We start from the raw sequence: 27,401 nt of genomic DNA, 5'->3' as shown, positions 1-27,401 counted from the left end.
ACTGAGTGGCCCTGGAATAGCTGCACAGCTGTCTTGTTCCTTAGTGTCTGTTGCGAATTACAACAGCAGCTGCGGCTGGAGAGGAACACATCCTTTTGATGAGAGTGCAATGCTAACGCGTCCTGGTATCTGAAGATAATCTTTCTTATTATTAGGTGGTTGATTGCTGGAAGTGGGGTGCAACCTGTCTCCAAAAAATAGCAACCCCCACTTATGTTCAAGGATGTATAGTGCTTCTTCAAGCAAGCATGTCAAACTCGCGGCCGGAGGGCCCCATGCCTTGTTTAAATAAATGAGGCATGCGGCCCACTGGCCACAAGTTTGACATGCTGGTAGAGCAATGACTGTGTTTTCTTGCCACAATTCAGGACAAAAAAATCCCCACTAAAATTCAGGCCTAAATGGCGGGTGCCAGCACCAGTCACAGCTGAGGATTCTGACAGAGAAGGGAGAACTGGTAGAGCAAGCATGAGGCATGGGCCACAGGGAGAAGGGGGTGCCAAAGTCTTTTGCCAGCTCTCGGAGCTGGCTGGGATGGATCCTGTCAGTGTCTGGTCTCTGACCTGCAGGGTTGACAGCAGGCTTCCCAGAAAATAAGTGTCAGCTTTTCCCATCTCCACCCTCCCACCTGGCACCACCGGGACAGGGCGATGTCTGAGGTGCGGCCAGGGCTCGGCAGTCCTGGGGAAGCTTCAACGCTGGGCTCCCTGCAAACAGCCTGTCAGGGCTGCAGCACCTTGAAGGCTCTGGGTCCAGTTCCACTCGGAGACGAGACGTGCCAAGGCCTCAGGGTGATGTTCTGCTTTCATGGTTCTTTTGAAAAGTGTGTTTCAATGGACTTTCTCACCATATGTACTTTCCTTGCTATAATATACTGGAAAATACAACAAACACCTCATTTTCCTACCAAGTGCCCCTTTCCCTGCCACTTAGATTAACAGTGAAGATCCTGCCATAATTTTTCCAACTCCTTTTTAAATGCCTTCTACTTAGAGGTAGGTTATCACGATTTCCCTTGCTGAGGCACCCAGTACGGTGAGGGTGACATAACCTGAGACACAAGCAGAGTCACGGGCACATTTGGTGTGTTGGCAGAGGTTGGGTCCTCTGCCAGGTAGGTCAGGATACTTCCCATGATGCTGTGTGTGGGGGTGTCCCAGACATTCCCTTCCCACCAAAGCAGAAAGCCCCTTCCAGCCACCAGCCCTCTGCAGGATGTTGGGGACACCTGCCTTCCTGTGGGCATTTGATACACCTGTCCCTGCTCTGCACTCCTGCAGCGTTCAGTCTGGATTACGCTTTTGGAGTTTCTAGATAACTATTTCATAACTACCTTGGGTCATTTGTTGCTGTTTCTCACATTTTCACGGCATGGTATCTAATACAGCATCTAATATGTATCTGTTGGCTTATCTCTTAAGGAGGGACTTTTGGTGATTGACAGTTGTGTTGTGCTGGAAACTCCCCACTGATCCTAGGGGCTTCCGGCTCCAGCACCCCCTGCTCTTAGCCAGCAGCACCTCGGCCTCCTCCCGCTCGCTCTCCTGCTGCCACCCTGCCTCTGCCCATCAGATGCCTGTCTTCTCGATGGCCCGACGGCAGGGCAGACACAAGTTCTCCTGTTTCTCTCCACAGCTGGTGCTGAGTTAGTTCTTTCAGGAAGCACCAAACTGAACCAACCTAACAAATCCCTGACTCTTCCTAACGAAGTCAGATCAAACCAAATCATTCATGCTCTTAGCTTCCACTGGTCTTCCTGTTTGGGTCATTCTGCATTCAAGCCTTATGAGACACATAACTGGGTGGGGCTAGGCTAGTACTGTCGTGTGAAAGATTCCCTCTGAATCATCAGGAAAAGTTCATTGCTATTGGCAATTACCATGATTATCCTTTAGATACCTGTTCTTACAGAATAATGAACTCTTGGGAAATTATGGAAAACAAATCACTGGAAAACACCGCATTTCTTCAGTTCTAAAATGCCACTGATTTTAAGATACGCTAGCTCCGTAAAAAAAAAAAAAAAAAAAAAAAATTGAAACCAAGTGTTAAAAATACTGCATCTTAGCATTGAGGTAACACGGCTACTGAGTAAACGAAACTAAGCCATGTCCACCCTCTCTCTGAGATCACCACATGAACCAATTTTCAGCAGCTGTGATGCTACGCACAATCCCACTGGGGCACATAGGTGTGCAGCCCACGTGTTCCAGGCACACGAAAGCCTAGTCTGGGGGAACGATGGCCAACTGACACCATGCTTCAGCTGATCAGATAGCTTTTACAAGGGTCTCAGTGGAGAGCATTTTTATTTTTAAAACATATTTCTATTGATTTCAGAGGGAAACACCAATGAGAATCACTGATTGGCTGCCTCCTGCACACCCCCTACTGGGGATTGGGCCCACAACCCAAGCAGATGCCCTTGACTGGGATCAAACCCGGGACCCTTCAGTCCACAGTCTGACGCTCTATCAACCAAGCCAATCCAGCCAGAGCAAGAGCCTTTTTAAAAATTGTTTACAGACTTGTGTGCCTCGTGAGAACTAATGACAATTTGGTCTTGCCAGAAAATATCAATTCTGTATTCCTGGGTGTAGCCACAGGTACTCCCCAGCTCCCAAATGCATCCAGTGAGGTTGTAACACCCTCCACCCATCAACCTTCCAGGTGAAGGTAGAAGGTGGAGGCCCCTCAGGAGGACTGACATCTCACAGGTGAGGAATCCGTATGAGCTGTGAACCAGGCAGAATGGAAGGTGAGGCCGGAAGAGACTGTGCTGGACCTGCCCTCGTGCTAACTGGCCAGATAGCCCACACATCCCCTCCCCACTCAGACTTCTGATTTCATCTTTGCTTCTGACACAAATGCCCCTTTGCTGCTTTCAAGTGTTAATACTGGGGGAGTTTTCTGTTTTCATGAGCTGCTATGCTGAAGAGCAAGTCCTCCAGGTCAGAGCCTTCATGTCTTCTCCTGAAAAATGGCTTCTACTCTGAGTGACATAAATTGAGTACATTTAGGGAGGAGTCCATCTTATCAACTACACTCACCTTAAAAAAAAAAAAAAGGCTTGATTTGTAGCTCCAAGTGCACTGGAACTTCTGATACTCTATAAAAACAGGACCTGAGCCCTAACCGGTTTGGCCCAGTGGACAGAGTGTCAGCCTGTGGACTGAAGGGTCCCAGGTTCAATTCCGGTCAAGGGCATGTACCTTGGTTGTGGGCACATCCCCAGTAGGGGGTGTGCAGGAGTCAGCTGATCAATGCTTCTCTCTCATTGATGTTTTTAACTCTCTATCCCTCTCTGTAAAAAATCAATAAAATAAAAAAATAGAACCTGAGGAAGTAAAGCATCACCACCATTTGACCGAGGTCAATTCCTTTTGATAAACACTAGAATGCTAACATCCTGGGTGTGTTCAATAGACTTCCAAGCCTGCCTATTTAACTGGTACAGTGCTTTTGATTCTCAAATAGGATCCCAGCCCTATGGCATTCATCACAAACTTCCCAGTGTAACAGGTTAGGAGGATCATTCAACTCTACCACTTTCTCCTTCCCAGCCATATGACCTTGTTACAAAAATTAAACTTGGGGGCTTCAGTGTACTCCTTTGCAAAATGAAGACAGTAGCACCTAGTTCAAAGGAAGGTTATCATTTGTGCAAAGGGCTTACCCCCCCCCCCAACCCCCCCCCCCACACACACACACCAGCCTCTCTAGACTACTGGGATGATACAAATCTTGGGTATCATTTAGTTTCAGGAACTCCAATGTGGACACATTCTATACAGATGAACAATTTTAAAGGAAACATGATGCTAACACTTCAAAGAGCACAGAAAAGTCCAAGGGGTCAGTGTTCTAAGCACAGAACATACGTTGTGAGCAGGAAACCAGGTTTCAAGAGAACTTCTCATTTCTTGCCATCTTTCTCCATGTTCCTCCGTCATCCTCCTGCTGTATGAAATGCCCGTTTTGTGCACTGTAACTACTGTATGTACCTGAAGCCTTCCTCCTGGGACAGCTTGGAAACTCAGTCCTTTGCTCACTTCTCGTATTGACACCATAACAAACAATGGCTGTTTGCACGGAGATGTGCCTCCCCTGGCCAGCTAGCATGGTAGACACACTTTTTTATTGAAAGGTCTTCACTGTCTTAGCAAAGTCAGAAAAAATAAAAAACTAGGTCACTGAAAAACCAACACCCTTGATTTCCTGGATAAGCTTCTGCCTAAGAGCCATGCTTAAAATTATAGTTTGTTTTGTGTGTGTGATACCATCCAAGCATAAAGATATAAACTCTGGGCTCCAAAATGTGACTGAAGACAAAAGGGCCTTTAAGATTTCACTTTAAGGTCACACTAACATTGTACCAGAACCAAAGTAGGAAAAAATAGAATTGTTCTCAGGGGGAAAATAACAAAAACAAATAAACCAGTAGCTAAAATGCCCAGTGTTTACGAAGTGACAGCACATGTCACCTGCAGGTGGGCTCTGCTGTCCTCTTCATTTTGGATGAGCAAATGGGGACAGTGCCGTGAAGTACTGCCTGGGTCATGTAGGAAGTTAAGTCCAGCTGTCAGTGCATGGTCATAATCACACTGCACTATATATACTACATTGGGAAGAGAATAAGCTGCTTTCTTGAACAAATCCCCTATTCAAAAAATATGCATATAGTTCAGCTGGAAAAATTACAGACCAATCAACATCTGGCGGAACCTTTAATATTTCAAAAATAAGTGTCCTCGGTAACTTGATGTGGTTAGAATAGTTTTTTCTGGGTTACTGTAATAAATTCTTGTCAAACACACCAATCATCTCAATAATCATACACACTTTTTTCATTCATTAAGAACTTCCAAAAATAACTCTTCTGTTCTCAAACACTTACAAATGTCACAAGAGAGTTAAGGAACGGTCTATGAAGGAGAGAAGGAAAATTCTGCTCGAGGACACTCTCATGAAGCATTCTGCCCATTACAATTCTGACTGAGGTACTCCATGAAGAAAGAGTAGCTTTGCTTTCCTTCTTTTAGTGCTTCATCTGAGAGGGAACATGAGAAACCAAGTCTCAGGAGAAAAACTCCTTTCATAGTGTAAACCACAACAGATTTTTCTAATAAAGCTTCAAAAGTTGAAGAGGTGAAAAAAAACAAGCATGTATTCTATTAAACATTTCAATAAATATGCAAAAAATTCAGCAACTGTTTATATACTTTGAATATTTTATCCTGAGAAAGTATTTTAAGGAATATTTTGTTCTAGAATATTCAAAAGTAAAGCTTGCACATACACGCATTTTATACTAGGAATTCTCCGTATGATTACAATTCTGGAGCATCCTAACAATGTCAAACAATGAGAAGCCAATATGGTCACATCTACAATGGAAAGAGGCTTGAAAAGGAACAGCAGGAAATTTTATCACCTATGCCTTTGTTTTGTGCTCAACGCTTTTGTAAGCTCAGGAGAGAAATATTAAAGTGATGACTTGTTTCCAAATAGCAAGTCCTAAAGCCAGTATTCAAAGAAAAGCTGCAGGTGACCCTTTATTTCTTTCTTTGGTAAAGGTTTGGTCCCTTTACCAAACCTCCATGCCACTCATGACATTACTTGTTAATATTATGCATTCCAAAATCTAAACAGGTAAACGTAAGTTTGCTAATTTTTACTTAAAATAAATTTAAGATAAACACTTAAAATTCTCACAACACAAACCTCAGTTTTCACGTTCATGAAAACATTTCAGAATCACTCAAAAATGAGAACTGAACACGGGTGCGCTTATCTGGCAGAGAACTACGGAATTTATTCTCTAGAAGAAAAAGCAGGCCTGAAGGATCACATTACTGGGACATTTCAAACATAATGACAAGTTCTTATCTTCTAAACTTCAACAAAAGCTGCTTCAACAAACCACTTAATGAATACCTGCCCTACTAGACAAGCCAGGAATCTGACGCATTAGCGATGTCAGAAGCGGAGTCACCTCACTTCTTTCTACTGTTTCCAGTTGCTAGAATAGTTGCAACTCGCATAAATATATTTAATGTATCCATGTAGATTCCCAGCATCCTAGAAAAGAAAATAATACCTGTTTAAGTATGTAATTCTAATAACAATGACAACAACTATTTCTTAATCTAGAAAAGAAGAAAAAGCAATACTGATTATTTAACTTAGGTATATAAAATGGAAATTTTAAAACAAGATATGCCAACTAAGGAAGTCCTCGACAAGAAAATAGTCAAGATTTTCTTCTGGTAGATTAATCTTTTAAATGGCAATGAGCAGTTTAAAAATCATTATTTTATCCTCTAACACTCTACTATAAGTATAATATCTTGATGGGGGGTGGGAGGGAGGAATGGGTGTTGGACAATACAAGAATCAAAACAAAAACAAAGAAACACCTTTACAAAAATGTGTTAGACACAAGTCTGGCATTTTAAAATATAATATACCCTTCCCTTAAGGCCCTACTCCCCCTTCATCCAAAGAAACTGTTATGAATCTGTAAGCATTATAGCAGCATTTTAAAAACCATCATTACAGTTTTAGTATTAAAAAAAAGACAAATAAATTGAGTTGTAGGAGTTCTTTATATATTTTGGATATTAACCCCTTGTTGGAGCTGTCGGTTGCAAATATCATCTCCTATTCTATTCATTGCCTTTTTGTTTTGTCGGCAGTTTCTTTTGCTGTGCAGAAGCTTTTCAGTTTGATATAGTCCCATTCATTTATTTTTGCCTTTCCTTCCCTTGCCTTTGGGGTCAAATTCCTGATATGTTCTCTATGACCAAGGTTTATAAATTTAGTACCCATGCCTTCTTCTATGTACTTTATTGTTTCAGATCCTATATTTAGGTCTTAATCCATCCTGAATTAATTTTTGTACATGGGGACACCAGACAAAAAACCTAATTGAAAAATGGGCAAAGGATCTCAACAAACACCTCTCCCAAGAAGACATATAAGCAACCAACAGATATATGAGAAAAGATTCATTTTCATCAACTATTAGCGAAATGCAAATCCAAACTACAATGAGATACCACCTCACACCTGGTAGAATGGCTGTTATCAACAAGACAAGTAATAACAAGTGTTGGAGAGGTTGTGAAGGAAAAGGAACCCTCATTCACTGCTGGTAGGAATGCAGCCACTATGCAAAACAGTATAACAGTTCCTCAAAAAATTAAGAATAGTTACCACATGACCCAGCAACATCTACCTGAAAAACGCTAAAACATTTATTCATAAAGATATACGCTGCTCTATGGTCACTGCAGCATTATTCATGGTGGCCAAGACATGGAGACAACCAGTGTCTTTGGGAGACGACTGGGTAAAGATGTGGTACATATACTAGTACACAATGAGATACTACTCAACTATAAGAAAAGGTGAAATACTGTCATTTGCAACAACATGGATGGACCTTGAGAATATCATGCTAAGCAAAATAAATCAGTCAGAAAAAGCTAAGAAACATGTGATTTCACTAATATGCAGGATATAAAACTGAAACTCAGAGACAGACAGACAATAGGATGGTGATTACCAGAGGGGGGCAGAGAGTAAAGGGGCCAAGTATATGGTGACGGAAGATGATTTGACTTTGCATGGTGGGCACACCACTTAATAAACAGATCACCCAATATAATAAAAGGCTAATATGCAAATTGACTGAACGGTGGAAAGACCATGTGCTCCCACAGGGGGAGTGCCGCTCAGCCGGAAGCCAGACTCATGGGGAGCAGGCCTAACCTGTCAGTCGGACATCCCGAGGAGTCCTGGACTGCGAGAGGGTGCAGGCCGGGCTGAGGACCACCCCACCTAGAGTGCATGAATTTTGTGCACCAGGCCTCTAGTAGATTATAAAAATGTACACTTGAAGCCTATATGATCTTATTAACCAGTATCACTCCAATAAATATAATTAAAGAAAATTGCTTTAGCCCAGCTGGCATGGCTTAGTGGTTGAGTGTCAACCTATGAATCAGGAGGTCACAGTTAAATTCCCAGCCAGAGCCACATGCCCAGGTTGCGGGCTCAAGCGCCCCCCGCGCCTCCCCCCCGGTGGTGGGAGGGAAGGGCATGTAGGAGGCAGCCTACCAATGATTCTCATCATTGATATTTCTCTCTCTCTCTCCCTTTGTCTCTGAAATCAATAAAAACTATTTCTAAAAAATAAGTTACTTTAAAAATATGTGGTAACACCATGAAACTCAAAGAAAATTGCTTAATAAAATACCCTACTTTGGTGGAGAAAAGGAAAAAAGCATTATTATATAACACCTAATATCAGTTAAATTTGAGTATCTCCAAAATGAAATTTCCATAGTAAGATATTTCCAATTTTTAGTAAAAGTCTTTTCGATTAAACATTTCAAGTCAATTATTTACACTTTCCAATGAATACCCAACTAATACATCTTTTCTTCAGTTCTAAAGTCTATTAAATATTAAAATTAATTAACCAACAAGAACACCATCAGGCTAATTATTATGAATTAACTGAATACCTAAATATTACTTACCTGCAATAGAATAAAATTTCTATGGATACACAGTTTACTAGAGAGAGAATAGACCAAACAGCAATAGAAATAAAATAGTAAAATCTGACAAAGCCATTGTTGTGGGTTGAAATCAAAAGGTATGTCCAAGTCCTAATCCTTGGTTACCTGTGAATGTGACTCTATTTAGGAACTGGATCTTTGCGAATATAATTAAGATGTGAGTTGAGATGAATACTGGAGTAGGGTGGGCCTTAACCAAATATGACTCCTGTTCTTATAAGAGGAGAGACAGCAACAGACAGGACAGGAAGAACACCGTGTGCAGACAGAGAGGTCAGAGTGATGCATCTACAAGCCAAGGAATGCTGGCTCTGCCAAGAAGGCAGGAGAGGCAAGGAACAGACCCTCCCACAGAGGCCTCTGAAGGTGCCAACGCTGAGGACACCTTGATTTCAGACCTCTAGCTTCTACAACTGTGAGAGAATACATTTCTCTTGTTTTAAACCACCCAGTTTGTACCGTTTGTTATGGCAGCCCTAAGAAACTAAAATAATCATAAAACAGGACAAAATGAAACAAATGTCTTTATATAACAAAGACATTAAAGACTACTTACGAATTGATGGGATCATATTTTTGAACTCCAAACACTGGCACTATTTCTGCACGCTTGATGACTTTCTGCGTGTCATACAGAAGGAACATGCTGAAAAGAGCTAATCCACCATAAACTGCCACCGAGTACAGAGTGGCACCAGCCACAGTGGTAGGTGGAAGAAACATAGATCCTGAAATCAAAATGGGGGAAAAAGGTTATTTTAAAAAAGGGACTTTTCTCTAACTATATATATAGTTAATGCTATTTTTAATTTTTTTCTTTGGTATACCAACATAAAAAAGCATCTGAGTTATAAGCACGGTCTAATTTTATATACATTCAATTCAAAACCAATGATACTCATTTCTGCAAAGGGTGGCTTACCCACATTACAGGAAGGCTCTGCATCAGAGCAATGCTCATGTGTTCTGCAGACCAACTTTGCCATTTTAGGTGCATTTGGTAAACCAATAGTAATGATTTGCCATGATGCCAAATAAGAAAATCCAGTCTAATTAGCACAGATCTTTTAAACAACTTTTAAAAATGACTAAATATCTTCCCCCCCAGTAGGAAACCTGAGTACATAAGATGATTTTGGTACATCACGAACCAAGAACCAACTGTCAAAGCACAGTGGCTTACCCAGTGAAGACACAAAGACGAGGCCCAGGCCCACTCCCAGGGGTGCTCCCATGTTCAGAAACTTCTCACTGGGTGCACACATGGCCACAGTGGAGAGGCCACCTACGACGCCTGCCGTGTACCATGCAGCTCTGATGAGAAGAGGCCCCCCTAATATCGTCAGAGGAGCCACCACTGCGCCCATCACACCTGGAGAAAGCAAGTGGTTTTTACTAAACAACCAAAGGGAAAATGCCACTTCTAACATGCCCTTTGAATGTATTTTATCTTATGTTAAACAGTACAATATGAAAAGCCTTCCCCTTATTTAGGTAACACTACCCCCACAATCCTACAACCAAAACTTGGGACTATCCAGATTCTAAAATCACAGCAGCAGCATTATTCCTAGTCAAACAGCCATAACTCAAAAGTACAAACACTAACCTACATTTTTAGTGACTTTGTCAAATTCCATGCTGTAGTTAATTTTTTGGATTCAAACCTAGCTTTAGTCTTAAACAAAGTAAGATGAGAAAATGAGTATATTATGCTAATCTTAAATGTGGCTCAGGGTTGAATGTTGACCTATGAACCAGGAGGTCACAGTTCAATTCTCAATCAGGGTATATGCCCAAGTTGTGGGCTTGATCCCCAGTAGGGGACATGCAGGAGGCAGCTGATCAATAGTTCTCTCCAATCATTGATGTTTCTTTCTCTTTCTCCCTCTCGCTTCCTCTCTGAAATCAATAAAAAAATATGTATTTTTAAAATGTAGGAACTTCAAGACTAGAGGTCTGTTACATTGTGTAATAAGGAACGAAATCATAACTTGTAAAAAGTAATTTAAACTGTCATTATAAAGAGCCTCATAAAAATTACAGTGAAAGTTATCAATATACTTAACCAAGTAAATAGAATTCAACTGAAAAATAAATCTTGCCCTGACCAGTTTGGCACAGTGGTAAGAGCCTTGGCCCTCAGACTGAATGGTCCGAGTTCGATTCCTGGTCTAGGTATGTACTTGGGTTACAGGCCCGCATGTGCAGGAGGCTACCTATCAATGTGTCTCTCTCGCATCGATGTTTCTCTCTTCCTTCCCCCTTACCCTTCTTCCATCCTCTCTAAAAATCAATGGAAAAAATACCCTCAGGCGAGAATTAACCAAAAATAAATAAGTAAATAAACAAACAAATAAATCTTAGATAAGGCATTATTTCAGTGGTGAGTAGAACAAGTTACCCTTTTCTTAAACATTAAATGTGTATAGTTTAACTCACAGAATAGGCACAGAGCTGTCTTCATACTAACATTTCAATACTAGTGTGTTCCTTTTGTGAGAATAACATTTCTAGATCAAGTAGTAAGGTAATTAATTGTATTTCATGATGAATAACTTTAAAATTTTTTTTGCTCTAGGAAAAGATACTAAGTAAAAATTCTTCTGTATAATATTTCTGTTGGGATTTCCATCAGTTTTACATTTGATAGCAAAATTTTTATCAAAACTTTTAAGGAGACTGTTCAGACTTTTCAATGACACTTTCTGATAAAAATCTTAAGTGGTTATAGCTGTGTGCTGCTTAAGGACAAATCAATTATAAAACTAACAAGGATAGCTATTATTGTGAATGAAAACTGGAATTCAGCAAATTGGTTCAACCACTGTAGAAAACAAGTGTGGACGTTCTTCAAAAATTATAGCCAGAACTACCATATGATCCAGCAATCCCACTTCTGGGTTTATATCAAAAGAAATTAAAATCAGGATCTCATAGAAATAGCTACATTTCCATGTTCACTGCAGTATTATTCACAATAGTCAAGATTAAAAAACCTAGGTGTCCATCAATGGATAAATGGGTAAAAATACATACATAGACAATGGAACATTATTCAGTCATAAAAAACAAAATCTTGCCATTTTTGTCAACATACATGGACCTTGAAGGCAATATGCGAAGTGAAATAAGTCAGACAGAGAAAGAAAAACACAGTATTATCTCACTTATACATGGAATCCAAGAGTCAAACTCAGAGAAACAGAGTATCCTGGTGGTTACCAGGTGTTTGCGGGGTTTGGGGCGGGGGAGGAACTGTGGAGCCATTGGTAAAAAGTATAAACTTCCAGTTCTACGATGAACAAGTTTGAGGATTTAATGTACAACATGGTGACATTAAAATAAACAAATGGAGACTAGATGTGAACTTTCCCTAGGCAGACAAAACCAGTTTAGTCATAAAAATAAAGCTCAATTTAGTTTATTTTACAAGATTAACTTGACCTGGGTCATTTCCTGCTTATGCCTCTGGAAGTCATTAGCAAAATTTGAACTGTTTCCCAGGCTGATATGAGGTAACCGCAGAAAATTCTATTATAACCAATCCCTGTGAAGAACAAACAGCCAGCCCTAACCGGTTTGGCTTAGTGGAAGGCCGGACTGAAGGGCCCCAGATTCGATTCTGGTCAAGGGCATGTACCTTGGTTGCAGGCACATCCCCAGTAGGGGGCGTGCAGAAGGCAGCCAATCGATGTTTCTCTCTCATCAATGTTTCTCTCTATCCCTCTCCCTTCCTCTCTGTAAAAAAATCAATAAAATGTTAAAATAAAAAAGTTAAAATAAAAAATTAAAAAAAAGAACCACCAACCACTGCTTTCTCACTATATAAGTTGCTTTATAATAATACTAGAGGTCTGGTACATGAAATTCGTGCCCTCGGGGGATGTCCAAATAATGGCTTAGGCCCACTCCCCACAGAAGTCGGACTTCTTAGCACTGCTACAGAGGTGGGAGAGGCTCCCACCACGGCTGCTGCACTTGCCAGCCGTGAGCCTGGCTCAGGGCTTCTGATTGAGCAGTGTTCCCCCGTGGGAGTGCACTGACCACCAGGGGATGGCTCCTGCATTGAGCGTCTGCCCCCTGGTGGTCAGCACGCGTCATAGCCACCAGTCTTTCCGCTGTTTGGTCAATTTGCATATTAGTCTTTTATTATATAGGATACCCTAGCCTCATTTGATATTTCTGGTTAAGTGCTCCCAGTTTGCAGGCTGTCATTTTGGTGTGTGTACTATTAACTTTTACTAATTATTATTTCAGTAATTCACTGATTTTACTTGTTATTTATGAGTTTTTGACAGAGATGATAGCTAATAATACTGCATCATACACTTGAATGTTGCTAAGAAAGTAAATCTTAAATATTCCCACTAGGAAAAAAGAAATGGCAAATATGGTGTGGATGTGTTATTTAATGCCATGGTGGTAATAATTCTGCAACACATACATGTATCAAATCTACATGTTGCACACCTTAAACTTACACAATACTAGAGACCTGGTGCATGAAAATTCATACACTGGAGGAGGGGTCCCTCAGCCGGGCCTGCCCCCTCTCACAGTTCAAGAGCCCTCAGGGGTGGGAGGTGAACTGGTGATCAGGGGAAGGCGATGCCCCCATCACACCTCTGCTGCTGCCACTGCCGGCAGCACAAGCCTCAGCCCGTCCTGGTTACCTGAGACTCGGGAGGCCGAGCAGCCACCATCCGAGGCCTGTCTGTGCCTCAGGCTGCCCTGGGTGGCTGGGGGGCTAAGGGGACTGGGCGCTGCCATCTTGTGGCTGTGGGCACCACCATCTTTGAGGGCGGTGCAGTCAATTAGCATCTTCCCACCTTATTGGCTGTGGGTGCTGCCATCTTTGCGACGGCATGAGGGTCAATTAGCATATTCCCTCTTTATTAGATAAGATTGTGTGTCAATTACATCTCAAAAAAGTTGGGGGAATAACACAATTAGAATAGTTTTTCAATGAGCATTTCAGTAATTTCTGTGAAGTATCACTTGGTCCTGATTGAGACCACAGCTGTACTAAACATCTGGATAAAAAATGTCAACTTTGATGTCCTTTTGATGCTGTGAGCAGTTGTCCTTGAATCATCCAAACACCCTCTGGGTCCCATCTCAATGACGCCAGTGAGTAATCAATGGGCAATGCAGGACTTGAAAAAACAAGGTTGGGGTGCCAGTCTTGACTTTGGTGCTTCCTGGTGTGTGACTCACCCAGCCTGTTTCCTCAATTATGAAATATGAATATGCTAATATCTACCCAGCTTCCTAAGACGTTTATGAAGAATAAAACAAATTTTGAGCCACAACAATTAAAAAAAAAAAAAAAAAAGTAAGAAATTGGCCTTCATACTGTGCAGCCATGGGTTAACATAGCAGGCCTAGGGCTGTCTTTACAAAGGCCTGCTTGCCAGGTTAGTCCTGCCTCTCATCTGAGAACCTGGCACTTGGACAGTTCTCTAACTGACAGGGTTAGGCTACTGGTGCAAACACCTGAGTTATGCTGAATACCTGCTTTCCTTTAGGGAGTCTGGTTTGGTTTTTTTATTCATTTTTTGTGGTTATCCTCACCTGAAGATATTTTTATATCGATTTTTTTTTTTTTTTTTAAGAGAGTGGAAAGGAGGGGAGGAAAGAGGACAGAGGGAAGAAAGGGAGAAAGAGAGAGAAACATCAATGTGAGAGAGACACATTGATTGGTTGCCTCCCACATGTGCCCCAACTGGGACTAGGGATCGAACCTGAACCCAGGTACATGCCCTTGATTGGGAATCAAAACCGTGACTCTTGGTGTGCAGGCTGACACTCCAACCACTGAGCACACCAGCCAAGGCAGGCAGTCTGGTTTTTGATAGTAGCTAGGAGGGTGCCTACATGATCAGCTTTCAATAAAAACCTTGGGCCTGGCCTGCCTGGCTTAGTAGTTAAGTATTGACCTATGAACCAGGAGGTCACAGTTCGATTCCTGGTCAGGGCACAGGTCTGGGTTCCAGGCTTAATTCCCAGTGTGGGGCATGCAGGAGACAGCCAATCAGTGATTCTCTCTCATCATTGATATTTCTATCTCTCCCTCTCCCTTCCTCTCTGAAATTAATAAAAATATATTTACAAATAAATAAATAAATAAACTAAAAATAAAAACCTTGGACACTGAGTCTCTACTGGCTTCCCTGGGCAGAAAAACTACACGTTCCTCCTCTTTTCCCATTCTTGGTGTGCTCCCCCAGCAAGGAGAGCATTGTAAGACCGTGTATTTCTCCAACTCCAGACTCTGCCTGTATCTTTCCCCCTTGCTGATCCAGTTGTGCATCCTTTCATTGTAATAAACGTCAGCTCTGAGTACTAATCAATTGCTGAATGAATTAGTGGTCTTAAGGACCCCACCCCCACAACACACATAAAATACCGACTCAAGCCCTACGGTTTGGCTCAGTGGATAGAGTGTCGGCCAGATTCAATTCCGGTCAAGGGCATGTACCTTGGTTGCGGGCACATTCCCAGTAGGGGGTGTGCAGGAGGCAGCTGATCGATGTTTCTCTCATCGATGTTTCTAACTCTCTATCTCTCTCCCTTCCTCTCTGCAAAAAATCAATAAAACATATTTTTTAAAAAAAATACCGACTCAAGTAATTTATATGCTACAATGACATCAGATTAAAAGGGGTTTTGTGCCGAAACCGGTTTGGCTCAGTGGATAGAGCGTAGGCCTGCGGACTGAAGGGTCCTAGGTTCGATTCCGGTCAAGGGCATGTACCTGGGTTGCGGGCACATCCCCAGTAGGAGATGTGCAGGAGGCGGCTGATCGATGTTTCTCTCTCATCGATGTTTCTAACTCTCTCTCTCTCCCCCTTCCTCTCTGTAAAAAATCAATAAAATATATTTAAAAAAAAAAGGGGGGGGTTTTGTAAGCAAAGCAGGTAGAAATGCTTAATTCAATTCAACAAGTGACTAAGAGACTAAGGCAGTGGTTCTCAACCCTGGCTGCACATTAGAATCAGCTGGGAATCTTTTTAAAATCCTGATTTCTGGGCCTCATCCTCCGGAAATTCTGTTTCTTTGTTACTAATGTTGTGGCCCCACCCCATAACAAAGAAACAGAATTTCCGGGGGGATGAGGCCCAGAAATCGGGATTTTAAAGATTCCCAGCTGATTCTAATGTGCAGCCAAGGTTGAGAACCACTGGACTAAGGACAGAGGGAAGAGGGGGAGAGAGTTAGAGGGGAAGAGGGAGAAATCAATGATGAGAATCACTGATTGGCTGCCTCTTGCCTATTTATCTGAGATAAAAAGACACTAACCCTGTTTTCTCAAGGAACTCATTGTCTAAAATGGGAAACAGGTGCAAAACTACTCAGTAGCCAAGAGATTTAGAAACATAAATGTAAATGTTAAAATTCAGAGGACGAGAATTTTGGTGATTCAATGAAAGTCTTATTAACAAATGCACATTCTAGTATTCTAAAAAATTTTTTTCTTAAAAGCAGGTCATTGGTAATAGAAGAAAAGGGACCATCTCCCACCCAACCAGTCATTTTTCCTGCAAAGCTCCAGGGAGAACATCTATGATTGAATAATCTAACACCCAAGAGACTTGAAAACAAGGTTGGGAAATCATGCTGTCTCAAGTTAGCAAAATAAAGATAGCATAAGAATCATATAAATGACATATTTCACCCCAAAGTTGTTATTGAGTGCCAAAAACCTGATTTCCATTTACTAACCATGCTAGAACATTTCAGAGTCTGTTTCCCTGGAAATTTCAGGGAAATGCTTATACAATGTCTTGTTTTGTGGTAGAGAACATTCACCTAAGCATTTTTGTTTCTCGGTCTGGTTGGCTCTTTATTCAACCTAGGAACAAACTATTCCAGGAAACTTGAGGTAGAAAACTTTGTCTGAACTTTCAAATATTTGTCTTGCAACAATTAAGAAAAAATTCACTACATCTACCTACAAGGATATGAAAACTGCCCAGCAACAGCACGGCTGACAGCCTTTGCTGCCCAATGTTACCTTGTGCCAACAACTATCCTAAACGCATCAGTCACAAATGTGTATTTCCAAACAGTTTTTTGACTGCTTTCTTAAAATACTGCACTGCAAAAACCTCTTCTTCTTCTTTTCACCATTTTAATTTTTTTAAAGATACACAATATAAACAATTCTCAAATGATGGGTATCAGGTCTGAAATCCTCCTGGTATTAGATGAAACACAGAAAAGAAAATCTCTGCATGTACTAGACTATACAGGAGGCAAGTGTAATACTGGGGATGTCCCTGGTCTTAGTATATAAACAGTAGTAAGTGGAAAATTACAAGTGTTTTCTAAACATGAAGCTTAACTAAATTATGTACAAAGCATTTATGATTGTGAAAAGCCACCTCAAAGGTAGTATTCAAGATTTATTTAATAACAACTGAAAACTAGAACATACCAGAATGCAGTAACCAAGCAAGATGCTTTGGGCCTGGGCTCCGGTCATAAGGTATTGATTGTACCAGCATTCCAGCTCCAATCATGGCTGCAAAGGTTGCACCAATTGTCTGAAAGACACATATTACTAAGAAAAATCTATCCTTATACAATAACAAAGTAGAAACCCACAAGTTCTAATTTTCAGTTAGTGTTTCCAAGAAACCATGTTTTCCCAACATATTAAAGGCCTTTATTTCCGTTTGGCCACGTGACGAGAAGGCCGGTGCCCTTAGACTTGCAGACAGCTTTAAGTGAATGAGTTAAGCTTTGACTAATAACGTCATCTTTAAAAAACTTTATTATTTTTAGACAAAGGTTTCACAAAATCTCTTTAAAAGTCCCAGAATTATTTTCAATTATATTTTAGTATAGCACTAATAGCATTTAAAAATATTAGTCATGATATACCAATTAAAATATATACAGCACACTTGCTAAAAGAAACCTGAAAAAATAAAAGCACATGGAAAAGATGAGAAATAAGACTGCTTCTCTCCTTCAAACTTTCTGGCTGACTTGGTCCTTTCCTTTTCTTTGCCTTAGATTTCTATTGTTATGACTTGTAAAGATCCCTTGTATATATAACAAGGAAGAAATATAGGTAATGGAAGAAAGATGATAATATCCAGGAAATTTAAAGGAAAAACTGTAACCTTGTAGCTTTTGGACAGAATCAGGTAGCAGGTATTTGGCCAATTACTAAAAAAACACCATAACTGAACGCGAATGCTTCTGGTTGGGAAGGCTTTTCTCCAGATGCTAAGAATCCCGTGCGATGCTCCAGACCTGCCTCGTCGTCTGCACTGTCTGACACGCAGGCACCTGCTGCTTTCATTCACATTAAACAGAAAAGCATGCTGAGTTCTAGTCTACCATTTTCCAATGCACAATTACTAAAAACTACTTCATACATCTCTGTGCAAAGCATTTTCAGGTTATTTATCACAATTTACACATTTTTTCTTTTAAGGTCCTTCATGATCCAGTTCCACTTTTTGCCTTTCAGCTTTCCAGTCTCCACTCCAGCTGCAGGGAACTAGTAGGGCTACAGACATGCCTCTGGCTCATACCTCTACAATTCTGTTCATTGTGCCCAAGAACTCTTTCCCGTCTGACTTACTCAAGGACTTCCCTTTGTCTGGGAAGGTTTATGGTGGGTCCCCTTGCTGCCAAGAGGTGTCAGATGACTCTCCTCTGTCCAAAGACACTTAGTACAGTGATCAGTGTCTACAGACGTGGAACCCCACCCCCCCCCCCCTCCCCAAAAGACTACATCTTCACCACTGTAGCATCTGTCTGGCTTTCTAAACTTTTACTTAAGTATGAGAGCAAAAGCACATGAGAGTGATCTAATGCCCACAGGGAGTTGAGACTATGGCCCATGCACAAACCTTCTTTAATGTCTTATTTTAGGGGCTAAACTCCTTTGCATATCTTGATCTCCCTCATATAGCCATGCATGCTTAATTACAAAAGGCACTATTGTAAATTACGTACTACTGATTAAACTAACATTCCTGGTGAGAATGCACATGCTTATTCTCTGTCTTCTAGAACCTGTAGGCTAGGCCAGTGGTCGGCAAACTCATTAGTCAACAGAGCCAAATATCAACAGTACAACAATTGAAATTTCTTTTGAGAGCCAAATTTTTTAAACTTAAACTATATAGGCAGGTACATTGTTATTAACTTAAATAGGGTACTCCTAAGGCTTAGGAAGAGCCACACTCAAGGGGCCAAAGAGCTGCATGTGGCTTGCGAGCTGCAGTTTGCTGACCACGGGGCTAGGTAATTCATGACACCCATCTGGGAAGCAATATCCTAAGAATACTAACTATGCTACTGTAAGTGTTTCTCCTTTTGGAATGTATAATGTGGAAATACTACAGATTTGGAGGTTAGATGGATTTGGGCTACCTGTGGAGAACTGGTTTGCCATGGGACATCTCTGAGTATTACATAGACTCTCCCATCTTCCCTTCCTGTCCAGCCTCACACTCATTGTTCTAGTTCACACTCTTATCATCAGATCTTGCAAAGGCAGAGCTAGTACACCGGCTCTTCCACATTAGTTCTCCATGCTCATCGGCCTTTTGCTGGTCCAGTTATCTATAATGGCCTCCCACTGCTTAGGCACTACTCTCAGCTTGCCAATCACACAGCCCCTTTCTGTCTTCTTCACACACCAAACCTCAAATATGCTAATGAACTGTAAAGTCATTTTTAATGACTGCTTTCTTTGCTCAAGCTGTTTTGCAAACTTGGACTACCCTTGTACTCTCCTAAAATAAGAAATGCCAGGCTTCAATGGCCCTGATGAGATAAAATTGTCCTTCATGGAACTTCCCTAGTAGTCCAAGACAAAAATAATCTTTCCACTGATTTTAAACTTTCTAGTTCTTATTGTATATTCTTTACCACTTACTCTAGTTTATTTCTTCAACCAGAGAGTAGAAAAATAGTCAACACACTTGAAATCAGTTTTTGGTATCTAGTAAAATAACAAATGCACAAGAAACACTCATTCAATATTCCTTATACAGGGTCAAGAAAACTCAGAATAGTTGTGGCACTTTCTACTTTTAATAGTATAGAATGTTAGGGTTTTTGTGATATGCATTTCCCACTGACCTCTAAGATGGTTTGGAATCCCCCTTAATTTTAGTAAATTGCTGTAAGATATGCAAAATACAGGCAGTTTGGTATCTGCTGCTAGATAGGACATTCCTGTAAGTTTGGTTTCCAACCCCTTTGCCACTATAAAATATATATTTAACAAAGAATAGCTGAAGTACTTCACTGTATACTTCTTACTCTATCTCAGCTGCACTACTAATTTCATATATTATTTGAACAAAAACCTGTTCAATTTAATAAGGTATTCTTTCCCTTTAACACCCGCCCCAATATTTTTTGTCTAATCTTTTGATACGGAGTAGAAAAGGTAAGCAAAAACAAGCTGACTTACCACCCAAGAGCCCCTCATCATGAAGTTCATGAGAACAGGAGTTCTGCTCACTGCCAGGGCTGACAAGGCTGTTAAACCAATGCTTCCTGCTAAATACATGTAGGTAGAATGAATTCTATCCTTCACATACTGAGGCCAAATTCTGTAAAAAAAAAAAAAAGTTAATTTATAAGATTCTGAATATGAATTTTGGTTGAATAAGATTAGCTGGGAGGTCTTGGGAAATATGTTACTGCTCTAAATCTTATTCACCTCATTTGGAACGAAAATGATGCATACATTGAAGTTACCATAAAACGTAAATGATAAAAGACATATAAGGGGGGGCGGAGAATGGGTGGAGGTGGAAGAGGGCACAGAGGGGATAAATGGTGATGGAAAAGTTTGAAAAAATTAAAATAAAATAAAACACACAAAAAAGAATGAGATATATGCATTCTACAAAATGCTGAACTTCAAAAACATTGTGCTAAGTGAAAGAATCCAGGCCCAAAGGACCACACACAGCATGATTTTATTCTGACTACATGTCCAAAAAAGGTAAATCTACAAAGGCAAAAAGAAGATTAATGGTTTCCTGGGACTGGGGATGAAAGGGTTTCAATTAAGCATAAGGGATCTTTTCGAGGTGATGGGGATGTTCTAAAACAGGTGTGGTGATAGTTGAACCTCTATACATTCAAGAATCACTGAATTGTATACTGATAATGGGTGAACTTATATAAATTATGCCTTAGTGAATCTGCTTTAAAAAATAAGCACGACCATAATAAAAGACATAAGCATTTGGCTTATATACAAAGTGACACATTTTCTCCTTACCTGAATACATATAACCTTGGAAAAAGAAGTTTATTTAGGTTTGAATAAATATAGGTCATGGAAACAAGAGATTCTATCTGTATTCATTTTTCTCCTACACAAGAAGACTAGACATAAAACATTCCCAAAGTGGCCAAAGGTAAGTATGAGAAGAAAATTGGAGGCTTTAAGGCTAGAACTGTTTGGGAACAATTTACTTACACAGCCTTTTCAATTGCTCCAATCTCATTAGACATTCCCAAGCCATAGTAGCACAATGCACCAAGGCCAACAGCAGCCCCTCCAGCAATAAACCATCTTCCCATCTGATCAACTGCAGAACACAGGAGGAAATGCAGGTTAACACTGTCATGTTTTAACTAAATTAAAATGCTGGCAGTAAGCCCTTCCCCATACTTACAGTAAATGAGGGAAATCAAACTATACACCACACTTCTTTGTAATAGCTATAATCCTATATAATAAAAGGGTAATATGCAAATTGACCCTAACAGCAGAAGGACTGGGAATGACTGGTCACTATGACACACACTGACCACCAGGGGGCAGACACTCAATGCAGGAGTGTGTGGTAGTCAGTGTGCTCCCACAGGGGGAGCTCTGCTCAGCCACAAGCCAGGCTGATGGCTGCCAGTACAGCGGTGGTGGTGGTGGGAGCCTCTCCCGCCTCCTCAGCAGCGCTAAGGATGTCCAACTGCAGCTAGGCCTGCTCCCCGTTGGCAACTGGACATCCTCTGAGGACTCCGGGGCTGCCAGAGGGATGTCTGACTGCCAGCTTAGGCCCAATCGCCTAGGGAGCAGGCCTAAGCCAGCAGGTGGTCATTCCCTGAGGGGTCACAGACTGCAAGAGGGTACAGGTTGGGCTGAGGGACCCTCCCGAGTGCACAAATTTTTGTGCACCGGGCCTCTAGTTAGTATATATAGAAATGGCCTTATAATTAGGGGACTAGTAAGAACACTGCTGAAACAAAGGTGTAATAATTAGTACAAAAAGGATCAGACTTGGTTAACCTTTCGTCTCCAACAAAATTAGAGGCAGTGTATCTGTAGATGTGGGGAGACTTCTGTGATACGTTATTTTACTCATAAGAATTTGGGGTGTGTCCTCATAACATTTAGAAAGCAAAGATGAGAAAGAGCCCTGGCTGGGTAGCTCAGTTGGTTAGAGTATCATCCCGATACTCCAAGGTTTCGGGGTCCATCCTTGTTCAGGGCACATACAAGAATCAACCAATGAGTGTATATAAAGTAGAATAGATGTTTTTTCCCCTCTCCCCCCCCTTCCTCTCTCTCTCTAAAATCCATCAAGCAATAAAATAATTTTAAACATGAGAAAGAAATGTTGAGTTAGATCGCATTGTGTCTACAGTGACATTAGCAAAGATGGTGCTTTATATGGAGTCAAGAAAAAAAGAATCAAAGAAAAACGTAACCCATGTTTATGCCGCTGAATTAAGGGAGAGGGTGCTTTTGCTTTTAATACTGAGAAAGAAACAACTTATTAACTCTAACTGGTGAAAGGTATTCATAAAGACCAGCTTACTCCCTTTAGTCTCCATTTGTTCACAAACGTTACTATTCCATGGCTATAGGATTCATATAATTTGGTTTTTAGGGCCAATTTACTGACCAGAAATACCCCAAAGGATACCAATGAGGGCTGTCTCCCGCATAATAGATGGACATTTTGCAAGGTTAAGGAGCCTGGGCTGGCTTTGGGTAGATTAGCAATCTAGTTTCTCAACTTGCAAAGCTGAATTGCAAACTGCGGTCCTGCTTCCGAGAGGCCTCTGGGGCAGCCAGTTAATAGGACCCTCCCTCAACACTAGGCTTTTATGAGGATCTGGTCAGGCACCTACTTTTAAATATTTTTTCCATTGACGGTTCCAATGCTGCTTCCTTGAGTTCTTGTCCGGTTTTCCCACGCCGGATCCCAATTCTTGTTTTGGTGGCATATTCCTGATACACATGAAAACAAGACATACACCACCCACAACAAAACAGAAAGTTAACGATAAGACAGGATCTCGTTACACTAGAAACCTCCATATAAAGTTGGTGCTTTATGTGCATGTACTTTCACTATTAAAGTACGGTAGCCAATTTAAATGTTAAATGGAGACCCTATTGTATTTGTGCTCTATCTTCAAAGTGACTTGCTAATCTTTTATAACTGAACTTCTTAGTTTAAGTTTCAGAATTTATATTCCATAAACTACAAACTTTATTAGCTACATTTTTTTTATCTGGAAAATGGGCTCAAGAAAGTTTCTTTCCTTAACATAAAGCCAAAAGGAGGAACGACTACTACCTCCATTTTAGCTCCTTTTCAAGAGTGAAACGGTCCATTGAAAAGGTAAATCTCTTCTAGGTTCTGTATGTCCTTATCTACCTCACGTCTCAAAATGTATACGTCTCTGAATGCCAGGAGGAATCTATCATCTAAGGAAGTCGCTCTCGCTCTTACCGGACAGCTATTTCCTAAACAAAAGCTGGAACGACACAGCTCGGCCCGTGCCTGGCAGCGGGCGCTCGTCCCGGCCAGTCCGTCGTGCTAGGCTCCCCCTCGCTCCCACCCCCTGGTGATTTCCAGGAGAAACCGAGAGCCGCAAAAACGGAGGCGTCCCGGGTCCTTTCTCACACGAGATGAAGATGGAACAGAAAGACACAACACTAATGGGAGGAAGCGCGAACCCGGGGCTTCCTCCGGCAACTGCTCCGGGAAATGCCTGGCGGCGGGGCGGGGCAGGGCGGCGCTTACCCGGCCGGGGGCGGAGGGCCACGGGCCCGGCCCGCCGGGGCCCCGCAGCCCGGGGGCGGCCTTGGTGGGCAGGCCCGGGCGGAAGGCCCTGGGCGGCAGCGTCCGGAGACACGCGAGCCTGGCGGCCAGCATGGCGCAGGTGCTGGGGGACAGACAGACAGAGGCCACCGTGAGCCGGCGGAAGGGCGGACTCAAGTAGCTTCCAGACGTTAAACCCCTGCGCGTCCCTGGTTAATTCGGGGAACTCAGCCGACAAAACCCAGAGAGACCAGCAACTCTCAAGGTCATCCTGCATCGCACGGTGACCAGACATCAACGGAACCCAAGCACATTTCTGCCAAACATGCCCAAAACGACTTCCCTTCAAATAGGGTGTAAAATGTTCCAGTTCCTGAAACCTCCGGGATGCACCTGTAGGTGTGGATCCCGAGCTCGCTCTGCGGGTCCCAACGCTCCCCCCTCCGGGGGGGCCGCACCCGAAGCCCAACTCCCGCTCAACACGCCCGTCCGCGCGTCCCGGCCCCGGGAACCCCGAGCTCCAGCCCGGTCCGCCGGCACCGGCCCGCCTGCCCTCGCGGGGACGCCCTCGGGCCCCGCACCGACCGGAGGCCCGGCTCGCGGGGCCCTGCCCCCAGGACGGGCGGCCGCGGGCGCCGCAGCCGGAGGGGCCCCGGGAGTCGGACCGGGGCCTCGGATCCTGGCCCTCCAGGCGCCCGAGAGGCCGCCCCAGCACCGGGCCGCTACGAGCGCCCGCGCGAGCCTCGCCCCGTCCACGCACCCCACACCGCCGCGGGCACCCCCTTCTCTGCGGGGCGGCGGGGTGACTCAGCACTCGCCGTCCGGGGAGAAGAGGCCGCGAGGGCGAGCCCCCCCGGCCCAGGCCCCGCGCCGCCCCGGCCACAGGTCACCGCGGGCGGCCCCGGCGACGCGCCGCGAGCTGTGTCGCAGCCACCGCCCTCGCGCCCCCAGAGGCCCCCGAGAGCGCGGCGACCTCGGGTGCCCGCAGCGGGGAGCCGCACCTCAGTCCCGGTCGCCTCAACCGCACAGACCCTCCGGCAGCGAAACTCAGGCGCGCAGCTCAGCCGGTCCACCCGCCCCCGCCGTCGGCGCGCGCAGTTCCCCGGCTCGCGGCGTGACGCAACGTCCGGAGAAGCGGCCGCACTCCCGACAGCCAATCACAGGACGCCCTGCGATAGAGGGCGGCACCAGGGCGGAGGGGCGGGGCCAGGAGCGGGGCCGTGCGAGGGGGCTGGGAGGGGGAGGCCGTTGTCCGGGTCCGTGTGGGCCGAGCTCTGCTTTTGTCCGAACGTTGTTCCTTGCAGCGGTTACAAAATTATTCAACACGTGCCAGACGTGGCGTGAGAATCAAAAATCTTTCTACCTCCCGATCCTTCGCTCTCGTCGCCTCTGTGCCTCCTCAGGAAGTATAAACAGTCTGTCAAAGGCGACGGCTTCAGACCGGCGCCAACTGGCTTCTTGGGTTGGAGGCCCAAGGTTAGCGCGGGGAGCGAGCTGGCGGGGTCGGAGTTGTCTTCGTGGCTGCGCGACCTGCACACGCGCTCCCCCGCCGCTGCGCCTGGGACGGGCCCGGACTGGCTGGGCAGGTGTTCTGTGCCGGCGCCTCTCACAGGCAGGTGCCCTGGGACAGCCCCTAAGTCCCCACCTCAGTGACAGTCCTACTCCGAGGAATACATTCAAATGGGTGAATCCGGGCAATCACCACATTGTCTTAAAGTGAATTTATTTTAAAAATTAAAGCATGCACATTTATCACAGAAGCTAGGCTAGCAAACCTATCCATCTGGCTTATGCAGCGCAGACGGGCGCTCAGCTAATCTGCAGAGCAGGTCAGGTGGGGGTTGGGGGCGTTATGTACCATCCTGGCTATAGGTTTCAGAATTCCCTGCTGCATATGTTGGTGCAGATTAATTCTCAAGGTTCCTTATTACTTTGTGTGGCCTTCCCAGGACACATGAGAAGCGTCTGCGCTTTATCTTGCCCAGCCTTGAGGATGCTGGCTTCTCTGCTTAGTAGAAGAAATGAAACTGCCTTTCTCCTTTCTCCTCCCCCTCCTGTCTGCATTCTCTCTGGAGGGAGGCACTAACCATTTGCTCTCAAAGATAATGGCTTGTAATCTGCAGGCCAGCTGCAAATTGCCCTCACTGTTTGGCCTTGTTTTAACTTTCCTGTCTCAGTTTCCCTATTCCACTTGTCCTAAAAATTTTCTAGCTTCTCACTGCCCTGTAACATTTTTATTGCACAGAATTTGTAGTGAAAAGCTATTTTTCCTATTTAATGAAGGTTTTTTGTTTTTGTTTTCCTTCACTCTTTTAGTCATTAAATATTTACTGAGGCTGTAACAGAGTGAAATGCTCCTCTCTCTGGCCTTCAGACTGATAGCTCCTGCAATGATGCTAATTAGCTACAGGAATGCTTTTTGAGGCTTGAGCAACCCCTTGTCAGCCAAGAAGTGGAGAAATAAGCACAAAGTAATTAATTTTTTTCAAAGATTTACTAGGTGTACTGGATAATAATGCAGATTTTGTAATCAAAGAAAACACGATAATTTCAAGAGAAACATCAAAAGTGCTTTATTCAAAGTAATGCCCATCGCTAGCTACACATTTCCCCCATCTTTCAGGTAATTTGTGGATACCACCCCAATACAACTTTTCTTGTTTTGAGGCAAACCATTCAGAGACCCAATTTTCCACTTCTTCGTACATTTTGAAGTGCTGATCAGTGAAAGGGTTAAAGAGAATAATGGGGCAGAGAAAGACTTATTGTGCTTAGCAGAGATCTTGCAGAAAGCTTACAGCCTGAGCACAGCATAGCTTAGATAACCAAAAGGCACCTGGGACGGGAGGAACCAAGGACGGACCAGGCCTTTACTTGAGCAGAGCAGCTTGCAGTCAGCAAAAATCAATAAAAACCTCCCTCTCCCTGCTCTCTTCGCTGATGCCTTTCTCGGTCTCAGCCCACCTGCACCCACACAGTCGGAATAAAATCTCTTTTGATACATTATGGCCTCATGTCATAGGTGCTCGACCCCGGCTCACTCTGAACCTTTCACTCAGAAAGTGCGTGTGCCATCGATCGATCGGAACGAGTGGTCATCTGAAGGAGCAAGGTCTGGTGAATACGGCGGGTGGGTTAATACTTCCCAGGCCAGATCTTTTAACGCGTCTTTACCTGGTTTTGAAGTGTATGATGGTAGTTATCATGAAGCAAAATTACTTTGCCGTGTCTTCTGTCCCATTCTGGTCGTTTCACCATCAAAGCGTGGTTCAAATTGATTATTTGTTGTCGGTAGCGATCAGTATTAATGGTTTCACCTGGTTTTAGAAACTCATAATACACCACAACTTCCTGATCCCACCAAACGCAGAGCATTGTCTTCTTTCCAAAGCGATTTGGCCTTGCAGTCTATGTTGATGGTTGACCTGGATCAACCTGTGATTTTGTGCATTTGGGATTCTCAAAATAAATCCACTTTTCATAGCCAGTCACAATTCGATGCAAAAATAGATTTTCTTTCGTGCCGTAGGAGTAACATTTTACTGATGACTTTTTGGGTTTCCATTTGTCTTTTGTTCAGTTGATGTGGCACCCATTTTCCTTCCTTTAAAATCTTTCCCATTGCTTGTAAATGATCGAGAATTGTTTGCTGAGCAATGTTCAATCTTTCTGTAAGTTGTTTTTGAGTTTGACACGCAGTTTCATCCAAAAATGCTTATAATTGTTGGTCTTCAAACTTTTCTGGTTGACCTGGACA

The 27,401-nt window shown here is 43.2% G+C and overlaps 1 protein-coding gene across 2 annotated transcripts; it reads right to left on the bottom strand.

Moving 5' to 3' along the window:
* Positions 1–5,785: 5,785 nt before the first annotated feature.
* GHITM (growth hormone inducible transmembrane protein) lies at positions 5,786–24,779 on the bottom strand. 2 transcript variants are annotated; one of them, XM_036355943.1, is made up of 9 exons: positions 24,646–24,779; positions 23,627–23,768; positions 22,725–22,824; positions 21,067–21,178; positions 20,044–20,185; positions 17,035–17,143; positions 9,775–9,963; positions 9,148–9,319; positions 5,786–6,081 (listed from the first exon to the last, which is right to left on the bottom strand). In XM_036355943.1, the coding sequence occupies exons 2-9, from the start codon at positions 23,756–23,758 to the stop codon at positions 5,997–5,999; spliced, it is 1,041 nt and encodes a 346-aa protein (XP_036211836.1). In that variant the 5' UTR covers positions 23,759–23,768; positions 24,646–24,779; the 3' UTR covers positions 5,786–5,996. The 2 variants fall into 2 exon arrangements, with proteins under 2 accessions (XP_036211836.1, XP_036211837.1); XM_036355944.1 differs by lacking the exon at positions 24,646–24,779 and adding an exon at positions 24,405–24,428.
* Positions 24,780–27,401: the final 2,622 nt, after the last annotated feature.

Source organism: Myotis myotis, unplaced genomic scaffold (genome assembly GCF_014108235.1).
Source record: "Myotis myotis isolate mMyoMyo1 unplaced genomic scaffold, mMyoMyo1.p scaffold_m19_p_24, whole genome shotgun sequence".
In the NCBI taxonomy this organism is placed as follows: Eukaryota; Metazoa; Chordata; class Mammalia; order Chiroptera; family Vespertilionidae; genus Myotis; species Myotis myotis.
This window is presented reverse-complemented; position numbering and strand designations above follow the sequence as displayed.

Coding starts and splice junctions, on each gene's coding strand:
- GHITM (XM_036355943.1), bottom strand. CDS start 23,758: ATGCTGGCCGCCAGGCTCGCGTGTCTCCGGACGCTGCCGCCCAGGGCC. Junction 22,825..23,626: donor GGCCCTCCGCCCCCGGCCGG/GTAAGCGCCGCC, acceptor CATGTGTATCAG/GAATATGCCACCAAAACAAG. Junction 9,320..9,774: donor CGTCTTTGTGTCTTCACTGG/GTAAGCCACTGT, acceptor TTTTGATTTCAG/GATCTATGTTTCTTCCACCT.